General features: G+C 44.7%; 1 protein-coding gene across 2 annotated transcripts in view; it reads left to right on the top strand.

Moving 5' to 3' along the window:
* LOC135385432 (uncharacterized) overlaps positions 1-12,574 on the top strand; it is a 38,191-nt gene that overhangs the window by 1,127 nt on the left and 24,490 nt on the right. For both annotated transcript variants that reach the window (XM_064614742.1, XM_064614741.1), the window contains exons 2-6: positions 1,155-1,326; positions 8,209-8,360; positions 10,035-10,234; positions 11,175-11,409; positions 11,901-12,083. In XM_064614742.1, coding sequence (XP_064470812.1) covers positions 8,244-8,360; positions 10,035-10,234; positions 11,175-11,409; positions 11,901-12,083 — 735 coding nt within the window. In that variant the 5' untranslated portion in view covers positions 1,155-1,326; positions 8,209-8,243. The remainder of the gene's footprint in view (positions 1-1,154; positions 1,327-8,208; positions 8,361-10,034; positions 10,235-11,174; positions 11,410-11,900; positions 12,084-12,574) is intronic.

The following is a 12,574-nucleotide window of genomic DNA, read 5'->3' as shown; positions in this document are numbered from 1 at the left end:
CCCCTGGTTAGGACCAGTGATGGGCAAAGCGCCTCAACTACCTGGCATCTTTGGAACTTGAACTTGAGTACGAAGTACCTGGCAAGTTTGAAGTACTCGTAAAGTACATTGTAGTTTGTATCGTTCCATGTCCCACTGTTCGGTGGTGTCAAAAAAGTGAGAACGGACTTATGTTTTTCGTTTGCATATTTGGCAAGTACAAGGCGTGACCAGATCATGAAATTAAACAGATGGAATAATTTGCATTTCAGTTATGGTGCTGCCTATCACAGTGTGTAATGTGAACTTTCAACGTGCATTTTCAATTTTATTTTCATGTTCCTTTCTTGACTCTTCACAGCACTGCACTATCTTGTTCAAAAAATGGCCTAAACAGACATTAAAGGCTATTTACTTACATGTCCTTTACTTTTTCATATTGCCAGCTGCATACTTGAGTACTTGATGGAAGGGTACCAAACAGATGTACAGTACAAGTACCAAGAAACGTACTTAGTGCTTCGTACCTCAAGTACCCTCAGTCACCGACATGGACTGGCACACACTATGAACTCAAACGTGAAGCCACATGTGATGAAATTCGGCCTACATACTATGGAATACGATTGTGCACGTTTGCAAGGCGAAACAGGGCAATTGGGCTCCTTTTTGGTGTCGTCTATGTGAGGGCATACGAAACAAAACAAAAAAAAGGAAAAAGAAACACATACATGCATCACACATTCCCATCACTTCTGCGGCCGCTGTTCTTTTCTCTTTCTTTTCTTTCTTTTCTCAGAGGTGGTTGTGGTGGTCTGCAACAGTTACTTGGTACTGTAGGATTTGTTTCGCATGGCCGGGGAAGTCTGCAATATTGCATGCCCTGTACTGTACTGTGCATTTGGGTGTATCTTCATTTATCCCGTTCGGATCTCTTCCCATGTTTTTGAACCAAGCGGGTAGATAATGACGGGAGACGAAAATCGTGGGCCCAGTAGAATTACCGACAGTGCAGTGCCTAAACTCAGATTCTTCCCTCTCCTTTGTAATATCCAACATCAGAAAGCAGGAACTTTTGGCGCACGTGCAGTCTAAATGGTTTTTGCTAGACTGGCATAAGCTAAGCAGTGTTGAGTATTGTACGTTTACATAACAGTTTACTCTCTCTCTTTCAGATGCTACATTACGAAAACTCATGCAACTGGAAGCTCAACCAATGGTGCTGCATGAATGGGTGATGCCCTGCAAGTGAGCTAACAAAGTGACACCACAGAATATAGATGGTACACAATGTGAATACTTTAAACTCAACCAACTGTATTTGAGCCTTACAAGCTGGTTGTGAAGGTAAGAAAGTAGTTTCAAATTGAAATTCTCAGTGAAATAATTCGGAACAGTTACTTTCCATCATGGGTGTGGTTTTGCTCTGTTGTGGTGTTTCAGAGAATCAATCACAGAACTCTGCAAATGTAAAGTACACTTCGTTTAGAAAATATAGCACTGATCTTTTAACCTTTCCTTCGAACATTAAAGGAGCATGGAATGCACTTGGAACATAGAAGTTTTTTACCGCATGATATGAACGTGCTACCTTCAAGAAATGTCACGCAAAATATTTCCTTTGGGAAGTGTGAATTTCCTGAGAAAATCAATGAAGGCGACCTCGCCCATTCTACTGCTGCTGTGTGGTGACGTCAAGTCTTCTAGCACTTTTATTGACTGCGAAGAATCGTCTGCTAGCGAAAGCGACCAGTCGAGACGTGGGATGGTCGGCGCAAAATGCAACCGTAAAAAGAAAGAAGACTATTGGGTGACTGACTTGACGTGCTGACTGGGAGCCGAGGGAAGGTGCTTCCCTGACCCACAAAATTGAAAGCTCACTTGCACACTAAGATTGCATGCTGCACTAGTACTTTTTGGGTGAATATATATCCCAGGCCTTCTACTTCACCGGACATATTGTTTTTCGAGTCCTTCCATGCTCCTTTAAAATATTTAATCAGGCCAAACGTTTGTTTTGTCAAAAGCGAAAGTAAGCGAGGGATAGTGACCCATAAAAGGGACCGGGGCCGGCATGCCATGTTCTCAATGCAGGTAAAATATCAGTAATTGAGAGTAGATTTATACATGTAAGGTGAGCAAGTCTGTATTTGTGTGGTGACATGCTAAAGGGCAGGACGGCAGATAATCTCGGCCACCTAAGGTTCTTTAATGAGCGCCAGAAATCTTGCCCCACATTGCTGCCATCCTCGGGCATCATCGAACCTGCAATCTGGATCTAAGCAAGCCAGCATGATACTGACTGAGCTACTGAGACTGGCAATGCAGGTAGTGTTGTCCACATACAAGGTGTTCTGTTTTTTATTCATGGCAGATTTTCTACAATAAAATGCTGGAGAACGGCATAGGTACAGTTTTTCCGAGTGAGTTATACAGCCAGGTGGACATTCTCTCGAAGAGCATACCGTAAACATGCTTTTGTTCGTAATGTATGTAATGTATTAATTTTTGGGAATCCCTCATTCAGTCAATGGCAAAGTTTTTCGCGTGTATATTTAATTTCGAGATTCCAGTGCAGTTTCCGTTCACAATTTTAACGTAAAGCTGTGTCAGGCATCCGGTCGGTGCATGTTTTCGAGGGCTTTTCCTATCTATCTCAAAAGTGCTTTCTACATGACATCTCTGTAACCCCAGCACTGGTTTTCTGGCTGGTGAGAATGGTGGACCAGGAAGACCGATGAAGTCACCAGATAACTATACAGGGTGGTCCACCAACCATGATAGAAATTCATTGTAAAAAACGTAGGCCCCAGAGAGTCATGCGGTCAACGGATTTTTTCTGCCAATAACTTTTACCACATACTGGTAAGATTTCTATTTCATTTCAATTGATGGAAAGTGAATTTCTTGAATTGAACTCCGAAATTTCCCAAGGCAACCTAACATTTTCTTTGCGGAAATGGGTTCCCTGTGGTCATTTTACTCAGTATAGCACATAATCCCATTCGTAATGCAACGGCAATTGCCGAAATAAATTTGCCGAAAATCCGTGGAAATGAGCCCTTGGCTCCGCCTGTTTTTTGACGGCTCGTAGTTTGAGCGTAAAGCTTCGAAGAAAGGAGGTTACATTGACACGCTACACGAGGGGGGAAAGGCTTACAAGCCTTACCCACGGAACAAATGCGCGCGGTGAGTGCGGGAATCAGAGCTATCTTATCAAACATGAGGTCACCCGACGGCTTGTAACCCTTTCCCCCCTCGTGTGGCGTGTCAATGTAACCTCCTTTCTTCGCAGCTTTACGCTCAAACTACGAGCCGTTAAAAAAAGAGGTGGAGCCAAGGGCTCATTTCCACGGATTTTCGGCAAATTTATTTCGGCAATTGCCATTGCATTACGAGTAGGATTATGTGCTATACTGAGTAAAATGACCACGGGGAACCCATTTCCGCAAAGAAAACATTAGGTTGCCTTGGGAAATTTCGGAGTTCAATTCAAGAAATTAACTTTCCGTCAATTGAAATGAAATAAAAATGTTACCAATATGTGGCAAAAGTTATTGGCAGAAAAAAATCCCTTGACCGCATGTCTCTTCGGGGCCTACGTATTTTACTATGAATTTCTATCATGGCTGGTGGACCACCCTGTATAGGGATCAGGAGAAATTTTTGGGTAGTTTTGATGAGCTACAAGCCAACCAAAGGTCAGTTGTAGTAGAACATCTAGGTCACAGGGAAACCTTAGTCATCTGGTAGAACGTCAGTCACAACGATTGCTACTTCCATCACGACCCGACGAAACGACAACTATGTCCTTGCTTCGCTACTGCTTCGCCATTGAAGCTTTGTGCTAGCAGGTCTGGCTCCAAGAACGTAGGACAAATGTGAAAATAACGGAATATGTAGCCTGTGTACTTTTTTTTGCTCTGTGACGACTTAACTGACAGTGTATATCTGGTCAATACTATGCCTCTTTATTCGCGAAAATCAATACATTGCGAATAAAAATACACCTACAGAATGTAATTGCTGGATAGCTAATTACCTGAACTTCATTAATGAAGCAATGAAATCCTGAATGAACTCATGCATTAATATCCATTGCCAAATTTTGCTGTGTAAATGAGCAGAAACCAAAACCACACGTATCAGAAGTGCAGGGAGGACAGTGCTCACTTCACATCAGAGGGCCACATGCTTGGAGCAATGGAGATGTTTGGAGTGTGCAGTGATTCAGATATGTTGAATTCGGAGAACTACAAAGACTGCTACTTTTCTTTATTTTTTTGTTTCGAGTAGCAGAAGCATTGTTTTCGAGTTTGTTTGCAGTGCAGGGCCGACATTGGCCCACCTCTATTATGCCGAGCTCTGAATAGCACGCCCGCAACACGTGTGCACAATTTCTTGACCCAATGTCGTTTGACAACCAGCGTCATGAGTGACATTAGACCGACGTTGGTTCAAGGTGTAGGGGCCGACAAAGTCGTTTGCCGACCAAAAACCCACCACTGGCCGATGGTCGGCAGTCAGCAATTTTCACTTGGTTCCCTTTCATTTTTGTTCCAAAATTCAGTGGAAACCATGTGTTTTTGTCATCTCATCTGCTGCAATTTCACTTAGTATGTGCCAACCACCCCAGCTTGTTCCATTAGCTCTCTCTATCCTGAGGATTTTCCAGGTTTTCTGGTCCAGGGGCCCTATCCTCGTCAGAGTAATCGACCTCAATTACTTTACATCTCTTCTGTCATTGGTGCACAGTCGAAAAAGGCGTGAATATTAAAAGTGTTTGACACCTTTGATCAACCTATGGCCCAACGTGTTATCTTGGGATGCGACCCGCCTTATCGGTGTTTCCTCCTGAGAACCCGAAGGCCACACCTGTGATCTGCCCGCCCTGCCATGTTGCTTCGGTTGTTTGATGTCGGAAACGGAAAACTCTTCCAGCGTAAAACTGAATTTCGTGGGAAATGTGCGAAAAAGCACGCTCGTAATTTCCTTTTTTGTTATTGTCATTTTTCATGACATACAGATTTGCAAGACAGCAGTGTTTGTGTGACACTGTGATTGTACTTGGCATTTATAATAGCGGTATGTGGCCGTGAGATGGTGCCGATGGCATGCGGCGGGTGACAAAACCCACAAAGGACGAACGGACAGTGTGTGGCGCAAACCGTGAACACGTTTATAAGGAATTGGTTCGTGCTTTAAACCACGAGCCTGAGCTTATTTTTTTAAAATTTTTCTTTGTGTTCGTGTGCTCGATATGTGAAATGATGATATGGAAGTCGCTTTTCAATATGCTTCTTTTGCTCATGAGCTGTGGGGGCGGTAATGGTGCCACAAATGATCGTTGATACTTTTACTCCACAAACAGTGAACTTTGATCGATGAGTTTTTTGTGTGTACACCCTGTATTGCAAGAACACCTATTGTACGACGCTTCGGAAAGTGTGCCACTTTCATGCATACGAGGCGTGGTGAGGCACATTGTGCAACGATGCTTTCTATCATTATTAAACAAAGATGAAGAAAGATGTTAATTTTTTGTTGTCACGAGCACATACAGACTTTATACAGCACCATAAATGGAAGTGCACATGCGGACTCATCACTAAACGCGTCACCGCTCAAAATAATCAACTTTCGTTCGCTACATTACTTTTAAGCTTTGAAACTAATCTTTTATGTCATGGTTACGTCGAAATGACGTAGGGTCACAGTCCAAGATTAGCATGAAGCCATGAGCTAGGGAATGCTAGGGAGAAATGTAGGGATATATATAAACGTCAATATCTATTCATAGAGGCCAGACTGTACATTGGGTCGCCACTTTTCAGTAGCATTGCACGGCTGCGCATAGTCGCATCGCCGCCGTCCTTCTTCGCCCCCAGAGCTACTGAACAGACAGAACCGCTGTTATTTTGCGAGTAGGAGACCGAAACTGGGAGTTGTAGTTCATTTGAGGAAGTGATGGTGGTTGTCGTACTTTTGTTGTTCCATTGCTGTTCGTTATCGCACAGAGAAAATGAACTTACGTGTATTACGAGAAACCGTGACAAGATGAGGTGGTCAGAAGGCGCTTTTGTACTACACTGTCAGAATGAAAGGACTCAGTATTTCATTCCGCACATCCCCATCAGTAAATGGGGTAGAGTATGGCCCCTAGCGATGAAACTCCCCATTCATTATCTTAAAAATAAAGTCGTCGTTTTTTTCTTTTCGTCGCTTTTACTGACCAAGTTGCGACATCGGGCAACTCTGCGCAATTTCTCCCACCTCAGTAATGACACTGCGCTGTAGAAGTTTGCTGTAGAAATGGCAAAATAATACAGTACAGAATTGCACAGTTGTTACATTGTCTATGGCGCACATACGTACATCATGTTATTTGATAGTGCACACTTATTGCTGTTGTATGGGTACATTCCGACGTAGGCAAGGACGTAGGCATATACTGCATTCGTAGCGCAAGGTTTACTAGCACGCTATCCACCATTTCTTGTGATGAGGGCATACATGGTGTAATATGTACATTGTTAATATGTATATGACTCTGGAGAGTCCTCGTCAAGTCCACTACATCACGGATAATATTTCGATCTATGAGCTCGCCCTTTTTCGCCAGGATCGCCGCCGTGCTGTGTTGGCATGCACACTTGCAAAACACATTGCAAAATCAGGGAATAAATATGTTAGCAGACCGCATATGGTAACAGAAGTGGCGTAAAGCATGACAAACGCGCACTCATGAAAGCGACCTTTTACTAGCACACGAAAAACGAAAACAGCATCTCGACATACCAGCAGAGTACGGACTACGGAGCACCAATGAACGTTGCAGACCTTGCATTCAGTTTCTGTTTCGAGACCGAAAAGGTCACATTTCTGTCGGCAGCATGGCGGCGGCGAGAATGTCGAAACAACCTTTTTGGCGTGAGCGGATCATTTGCATTTGACAATTAAAGTTGTAGTTACTTAAATTGTTTCTGCTGTACTTTATATTTCAGACGATGTCTCATGGTCCCCGTTCTTTTCCGCCATACAATATACCGTAATTTCACGAGCATAAGCCGCACTGCAGATAAGCTGCAGGGCGCGTTTTTAGGAACGTTTTGAAAATTTTCTGGCAGATAAGCCGCACTCACAGATAAGCCGTGGGCAATATGAGATGACTGATTTGTGCGACAAAGGAGACCATAGAAAAGGCCATAAACCCTGTGGTCCATACTCCAGGGTCGGCATAGTGTACAACAAAGGAGGTCAGCTGCACAGTTCTACCGAGATCGGATTGTGCCATTGTTGGGTGTTTTTCATTAATCGATGGGTCATTTTCCAGGAGATGTGAATCACTGTCACCACTTCCGTTAAAGCTGCTTGGGGGAATGCACCAGGAAAATCAATATACTCGAATGTGGACCCGTCCCTGTTACGCACTGTTCGTGCATCAGCAGGGCAGTACTGTTCCAGAGACACTGTTGGCCCTTTCGTTAAAACTGACGTATGGAGAAAATACCAGGAAAAAGTAGTCACCAGATAAGCCGCACCGGTGGATAGGCCGCAGAGCGCCTGTGAGAAAAAAAAAAATTGCGCACAAGCCGCGGCTAATACGTGTGAAATTACGGTATTCCAATCCGGTACATAGTGCCTCCACAGAGCCCAGATCATGGCCCAGATGCTGCGAAGGAAAAGTAGGGATAAATTTCCCTAGAAATGGGCGGGCTCTAGGGGCGGACTATTTTGTCGCAGCTCCGCCCTTCAGCTCGTGACGTAAAGTAGTCGAGGTCGATAAGTTTGGCAAGGGTAGGGCCCAGGTCCTTCCCAAGCCTGCGGAATTACTAGGCTACCCATCCCGGCTCGTGAACTAAAGAGTAGCTGGCTATAAAAGTTAGCCATTGGTAACTAATAGTAGAGTAGCACAGGCTCGAGCCTGATTCAAGCCCATCAATGTATGGGACCTACATGTTTAGTCTACAATGTCAAAGCCGAGCCGAGCCCAGGACTGCCAAAGGAAGGCTTTACCTGGGCTCGGGCTTTCTGTGCAGTGCTCTAATTGCTGAACGTGGCATGCCTGCGCCTGTCCACTTTCACAGGTCGCCACCTGTATTCTCATCCGAAGACTCATTCACCATTTTTGATCGGGCAGGAGTATGTGTAGTGCTCTTTGTCTACCACACTTTGCTGTTGTTGTTTGCTTTGTGAATCGTGATAGGAACAGTAACTCGGGCCCTTTAGGTATTGCAAGTAGAAGAAGAACGTGAAAGGCTACAATGGCTCTGCTGGACACAACAACGAGCAACCGAAGCGAAGGCGGCTACTACTCCCCTTGGAATCACAAGATGTTCCGGTCACAAAACCAGTTGCTCACATCATGCCCTGCCTACCTGGTACGTACCAATGGTAGCTGGTGTACTACTGTGGTGGAGATCACTTATAGTCCCCCTGCAAAATGGAAAGTGCTGGACACAAGTCAGCTCCCCTGTGAGAATAGACACTGTCCCATAACCATATACAGTCAAACTCCTTTATAGCGAACACCTTTTTAACGAAAATACCACTACAGCAAATTTTTTTGCGGTCCTGCTGGAGCCCTATAGGTCCCATAATGGACATCCTTTTTAATGAAAATACCTTATATAGTCAACCAAGTACAGTACCAGTACCAATTAAGTATAGTCAACAATTTGCCGCACATGTAGTTATCGTGAATCACCAAGTAAGCCCGACTACCTCGAGCATCTCACTGTGAATTGCTGTCTGGGGCTTAGTTTTCTCACTTAGTAACACCTCCCACACACACACACACACACACACACACACACACCAGGCTAAACTGATTTTGCTCGCTTTTACGTGGCCCCCACCAACTAAGCCTCCTTTTTACAACCTCACATGGTGATAGTGCACCAACTGTTGTCACTCTCCATGATGTTGGGTTTAGTGACCTCCAATTAATCCATATATTTAAAAAAGGTTTGTTGCCAGTGCTGTGGAGGTGTAGAATTGTGCAACTATTGTACATACATACATTGTTTCTCACAACATTCTCTGTTGTTTACTAAGTTTTGGGCTTAGCTAGCAACTTTTGGATGTTTCGAGTTGCAGCGTGTCACATGCGTGCACAATGAGCTATAGAAATGGCGTATGTTCTGCCTTTAATACGTGTTGCTTGACAGAGGTTTACGTAGGTGCCAGTAGACGAGGGTTGTTGCAGTAGTTTTTCACATGATGGTACGGCGATGTCGCCATTCGAGACTTACATCAGCGCATATATTCGGATGACGCATTAGTGCATCTTCAACGTGCAGAACTTTGTATTGAACACAGTGGATTTCCTGCTGGTGTGCTTTCACTGCATGGCAATGTGAAGCACATTGTCGACCAACCCTCACCATGTCGCTCAAGGAAAATCATTTAGTCTTCGTCCTAAATGGTCTCCACATACATCATACGACATTGGTTGTACATAGAGTTTTGTGTGACCCGTGGGTGCAGGCCCAGATTTGCGATATTTTTTAAATATTCTGCGTTAGCGCTGCGAAGTAACTGTGGCTTTGAGTGGCGTACAGATGTGGACAGAGGACAGCAGGAAGGAGTGGAGGACAGGGGACGGTTAGTATGCATCCTGGGCCGACTTCAGGGAGAACTGTGCTGACAGATACGCGATATTACACAAGTGTCATTTTTTATACCCACACGGGTAGCGGGATGGGCGTGAGTGGGATATTTCTTGAAAAGAGGAATAGAAAGATTTAATGAGTCTCCCAAGTTGCATGCTTGTTCCGTTATGTACTACGTAATAACGTGGTCAACGCGTACAACAATCCTTCCTTGGACAGCCTCACGTCTGTGTTTCTTCTCATTGCGGGTGACTGGTTGGGTGTGGACGGGGTTCCGAAAAAAATGTGTGGGTTGCGGTCGGATGTCGGTTTCACTTTGTAACGGAACACTGGTTGCAGTTCGGATGCGGGTCAAACAATTCTGACTTGCGCAGGACTGTAGAATGCAAGTGACGTGCCATGCTTCGTACCATCATACTTATATCATATTGCATTTTGTAGAATGATGCAGAGGCACAGATGCGGTCTACACCAGCAAACTCTATCTGTGCGAGCACCACTTCAGTTGCTAGCCTCAATGGAAATGAAAGAACTGTCTTTGACGATATGGTTTCCAAGATCGTAGATGAAGACCACATGACGGGGAACCCTTTCTTTAATCATACGGAGCAGATAACGAATGGGTATTCTGCAGGTCTGGGGTAAGTGCACACGTCAGTGAAGCTCTTGTCGCGACATTTTAGTGAATGGTCATGGAAAGGTGGTGGAGATACTTGTGTGGTGAAAAATGACACAGAAGCTGCATACTTTGTGTTCTCTTTTTGTTTTCTAATGTTTGCAAGGTAAAGACCAACTTTGATGTGCAGCTTGGGTGCAAATCAGTTACCATTGCCGAAGGTGTCAAAAACAAAAGTTAAGTGCAGTAAAACGGGTTGTGACACCTTGTTATACACCATGCACAAATTGTACTGCATACCGGATTATTGAGGAGAAAATGTTATTTTATTGGCGAAACACAAACCATCGAACTTACTCACCTGTCAATGACGACTATGGCCATTCCCATTTACAGTTGTCATATGGCCTCTCTTGCACTGCCTCACTGACAGAGCTGCCAGTTGTTATGTCAGAGCTGGATGTGTCTCGGTAGTATTTGCTGTACCGATTTTCTGTGTGTCTGTTATACTCTTACCTGTGAAATTTGGAATGCAGGCTCACGTCGCATTTATCTGACATAACTTGAGATGAACTGCCATAACCTCTTTAACCTTGATCGCACAGTATGAATAACAGAATGAATTACTACACATGCATCATGGAACCTTGAACAAGACATTGTGGTATCTCCAAAATTCTTTGATATGCCACAGTGTCATTCTGTTCTGAATTTTAGTAGCCATCACCATGTAGTCTCCTGTTGATGAAGGTGGGACCCTTACTGGCATGGGCGCCGTCGCTGCCCCCCCACCCCCACCCAGCTTCCAAAAACTTAGGCTTTCTGAGCCAAGACAGTGTAGTTTCGGGCGCAAAAGTTCTGCCAGAATGCCACACATTCTGCACTACCCACCCACCCCCTAGAACAAATCCTGCTGGCACCTATGCTTACCAGGTATTGCTTTTCCCTCCTCCTTTCTTTTCCAGTTTGTCCATCTCTCCCATGGAACGGTACTGCGAGACTGCAGGCTACAGTGGTACAATGGGCAGGAATCTCATGCCTCCATCTCCCAGTATGATGGAAGGCCCAAAGTATCACAACAAGTTTTTTGAGTCTGCTGGTGATCAATCGTGCAACCCAGTGACGCCACCTAGTTCCACGGAGTACCTTACCGAGGGTGTGGTCAACTACATTCAAAGTCTCAAGGACGAGTACCAGGGGGTAAGGAAGCGGCTCCACTCTGACTTCCCGTTGCGCGCAGCAAGTCAGAGAAAGGCTGAGTGCAAGGGAAGGATGTGGAAAGGGAACAATGTTTGTTACCTCTAGTGAGCCCCTTGAAAGCCGCAGACACTGCACACGTGCATCGTATCCCCATCGCAGTGCTCTCACTTTTATGCTATTTGGGGCTACGGCTCTTGAAGGTGCCTCTTTCCTTTTTGTTTTCAATATAGAAAGTGAGTCTTGCTTCCCAATTTTCTTGCCTGGAGAATTCTGATCGCTATCCGTGTGCGTTGCCCTTCATGACGATCGTTACATCAATGTCTTGTTTACATGTTCCTAAATGGGCTAGCTAATGGGAACCAGCAATTTGATTGTGATATCGGAGTTATCATCTTGTTGAGGATTGTAAAGGCCCGACAGTATAAAGTGCTTTCCAGGCAGAGGACACATGGTGCGCTGCATGTCACATGTGTGTCGTTACTTTCTTGCAGATTAATCAGGACTGCAGTATCCCTTTTGATTGTGGCAACAGCAGCCAGTCAACAACAAACAGCATTTGTGACAGTGGCCCTGCGTCTCCTTTTGTTCTCAGCCATCAGCAGCAGTACTTGGCCCAGCAGCAACATTGCTTTCAAGCTATGCAGCAATCTAGTGCCAGGAACCTCCGCAAGCAGGTAGGTGTCATGTGGCGTAGGACTAATGGCTTCGGCTAATAGCGTTGTCCAAAAAAGCGAAACCTTAGGAGACAAAAAAAAAAGAGTTGGCGACTGTGTATGTATCAACTGATGCGTAGAATTTGCTTAAAAGAGCATGGGAGGCACCACGAACATGCATTTTTTTCTGCTGCGTGACATGAACATACAGTGGACTCCCACTAAACGGAACTCGGTTAAACGGAAATTACGGACAAACGGAACAATAGGGTCACCTTTCGTTGGTTTCCTATATATGCATTCGGATAATTGAAACATACCGTTTTGTGTACTTCGGGTAAACGGAACAAAGTGGAGGTACCAAGATGCCAGTGAACCTGGAAGACTACCATTCATGTCTCACAACCCAGGCGGAAGTCATAGCCAGTGCATTCCAATTCATCAGTCATTCACACAATGTTAAGCTTAGCTCCACATGTGTCTTCATGAAGTCTGTAAAGAAACAGCCACGT

This window comes from Ornithodoros turicata, chromosome 2 (assembly GCF_037126465.1).
Source record: "Ornithodoros turicata isolate Travis chromosome 2, ASM3712646v1, whole genome shotgun sequence".
Taxonomy (NCBI): Eukaryota; Metazoa; Arthropoda; class Arachnida; order Ixodida; family Argasidae; genus Ornithodoros; species Ornithodoros turicata.
Note: the sequence above shows the minus strand (reverse complement) of the source record. Positions and strands in the feature narration are given on the sequence as shown.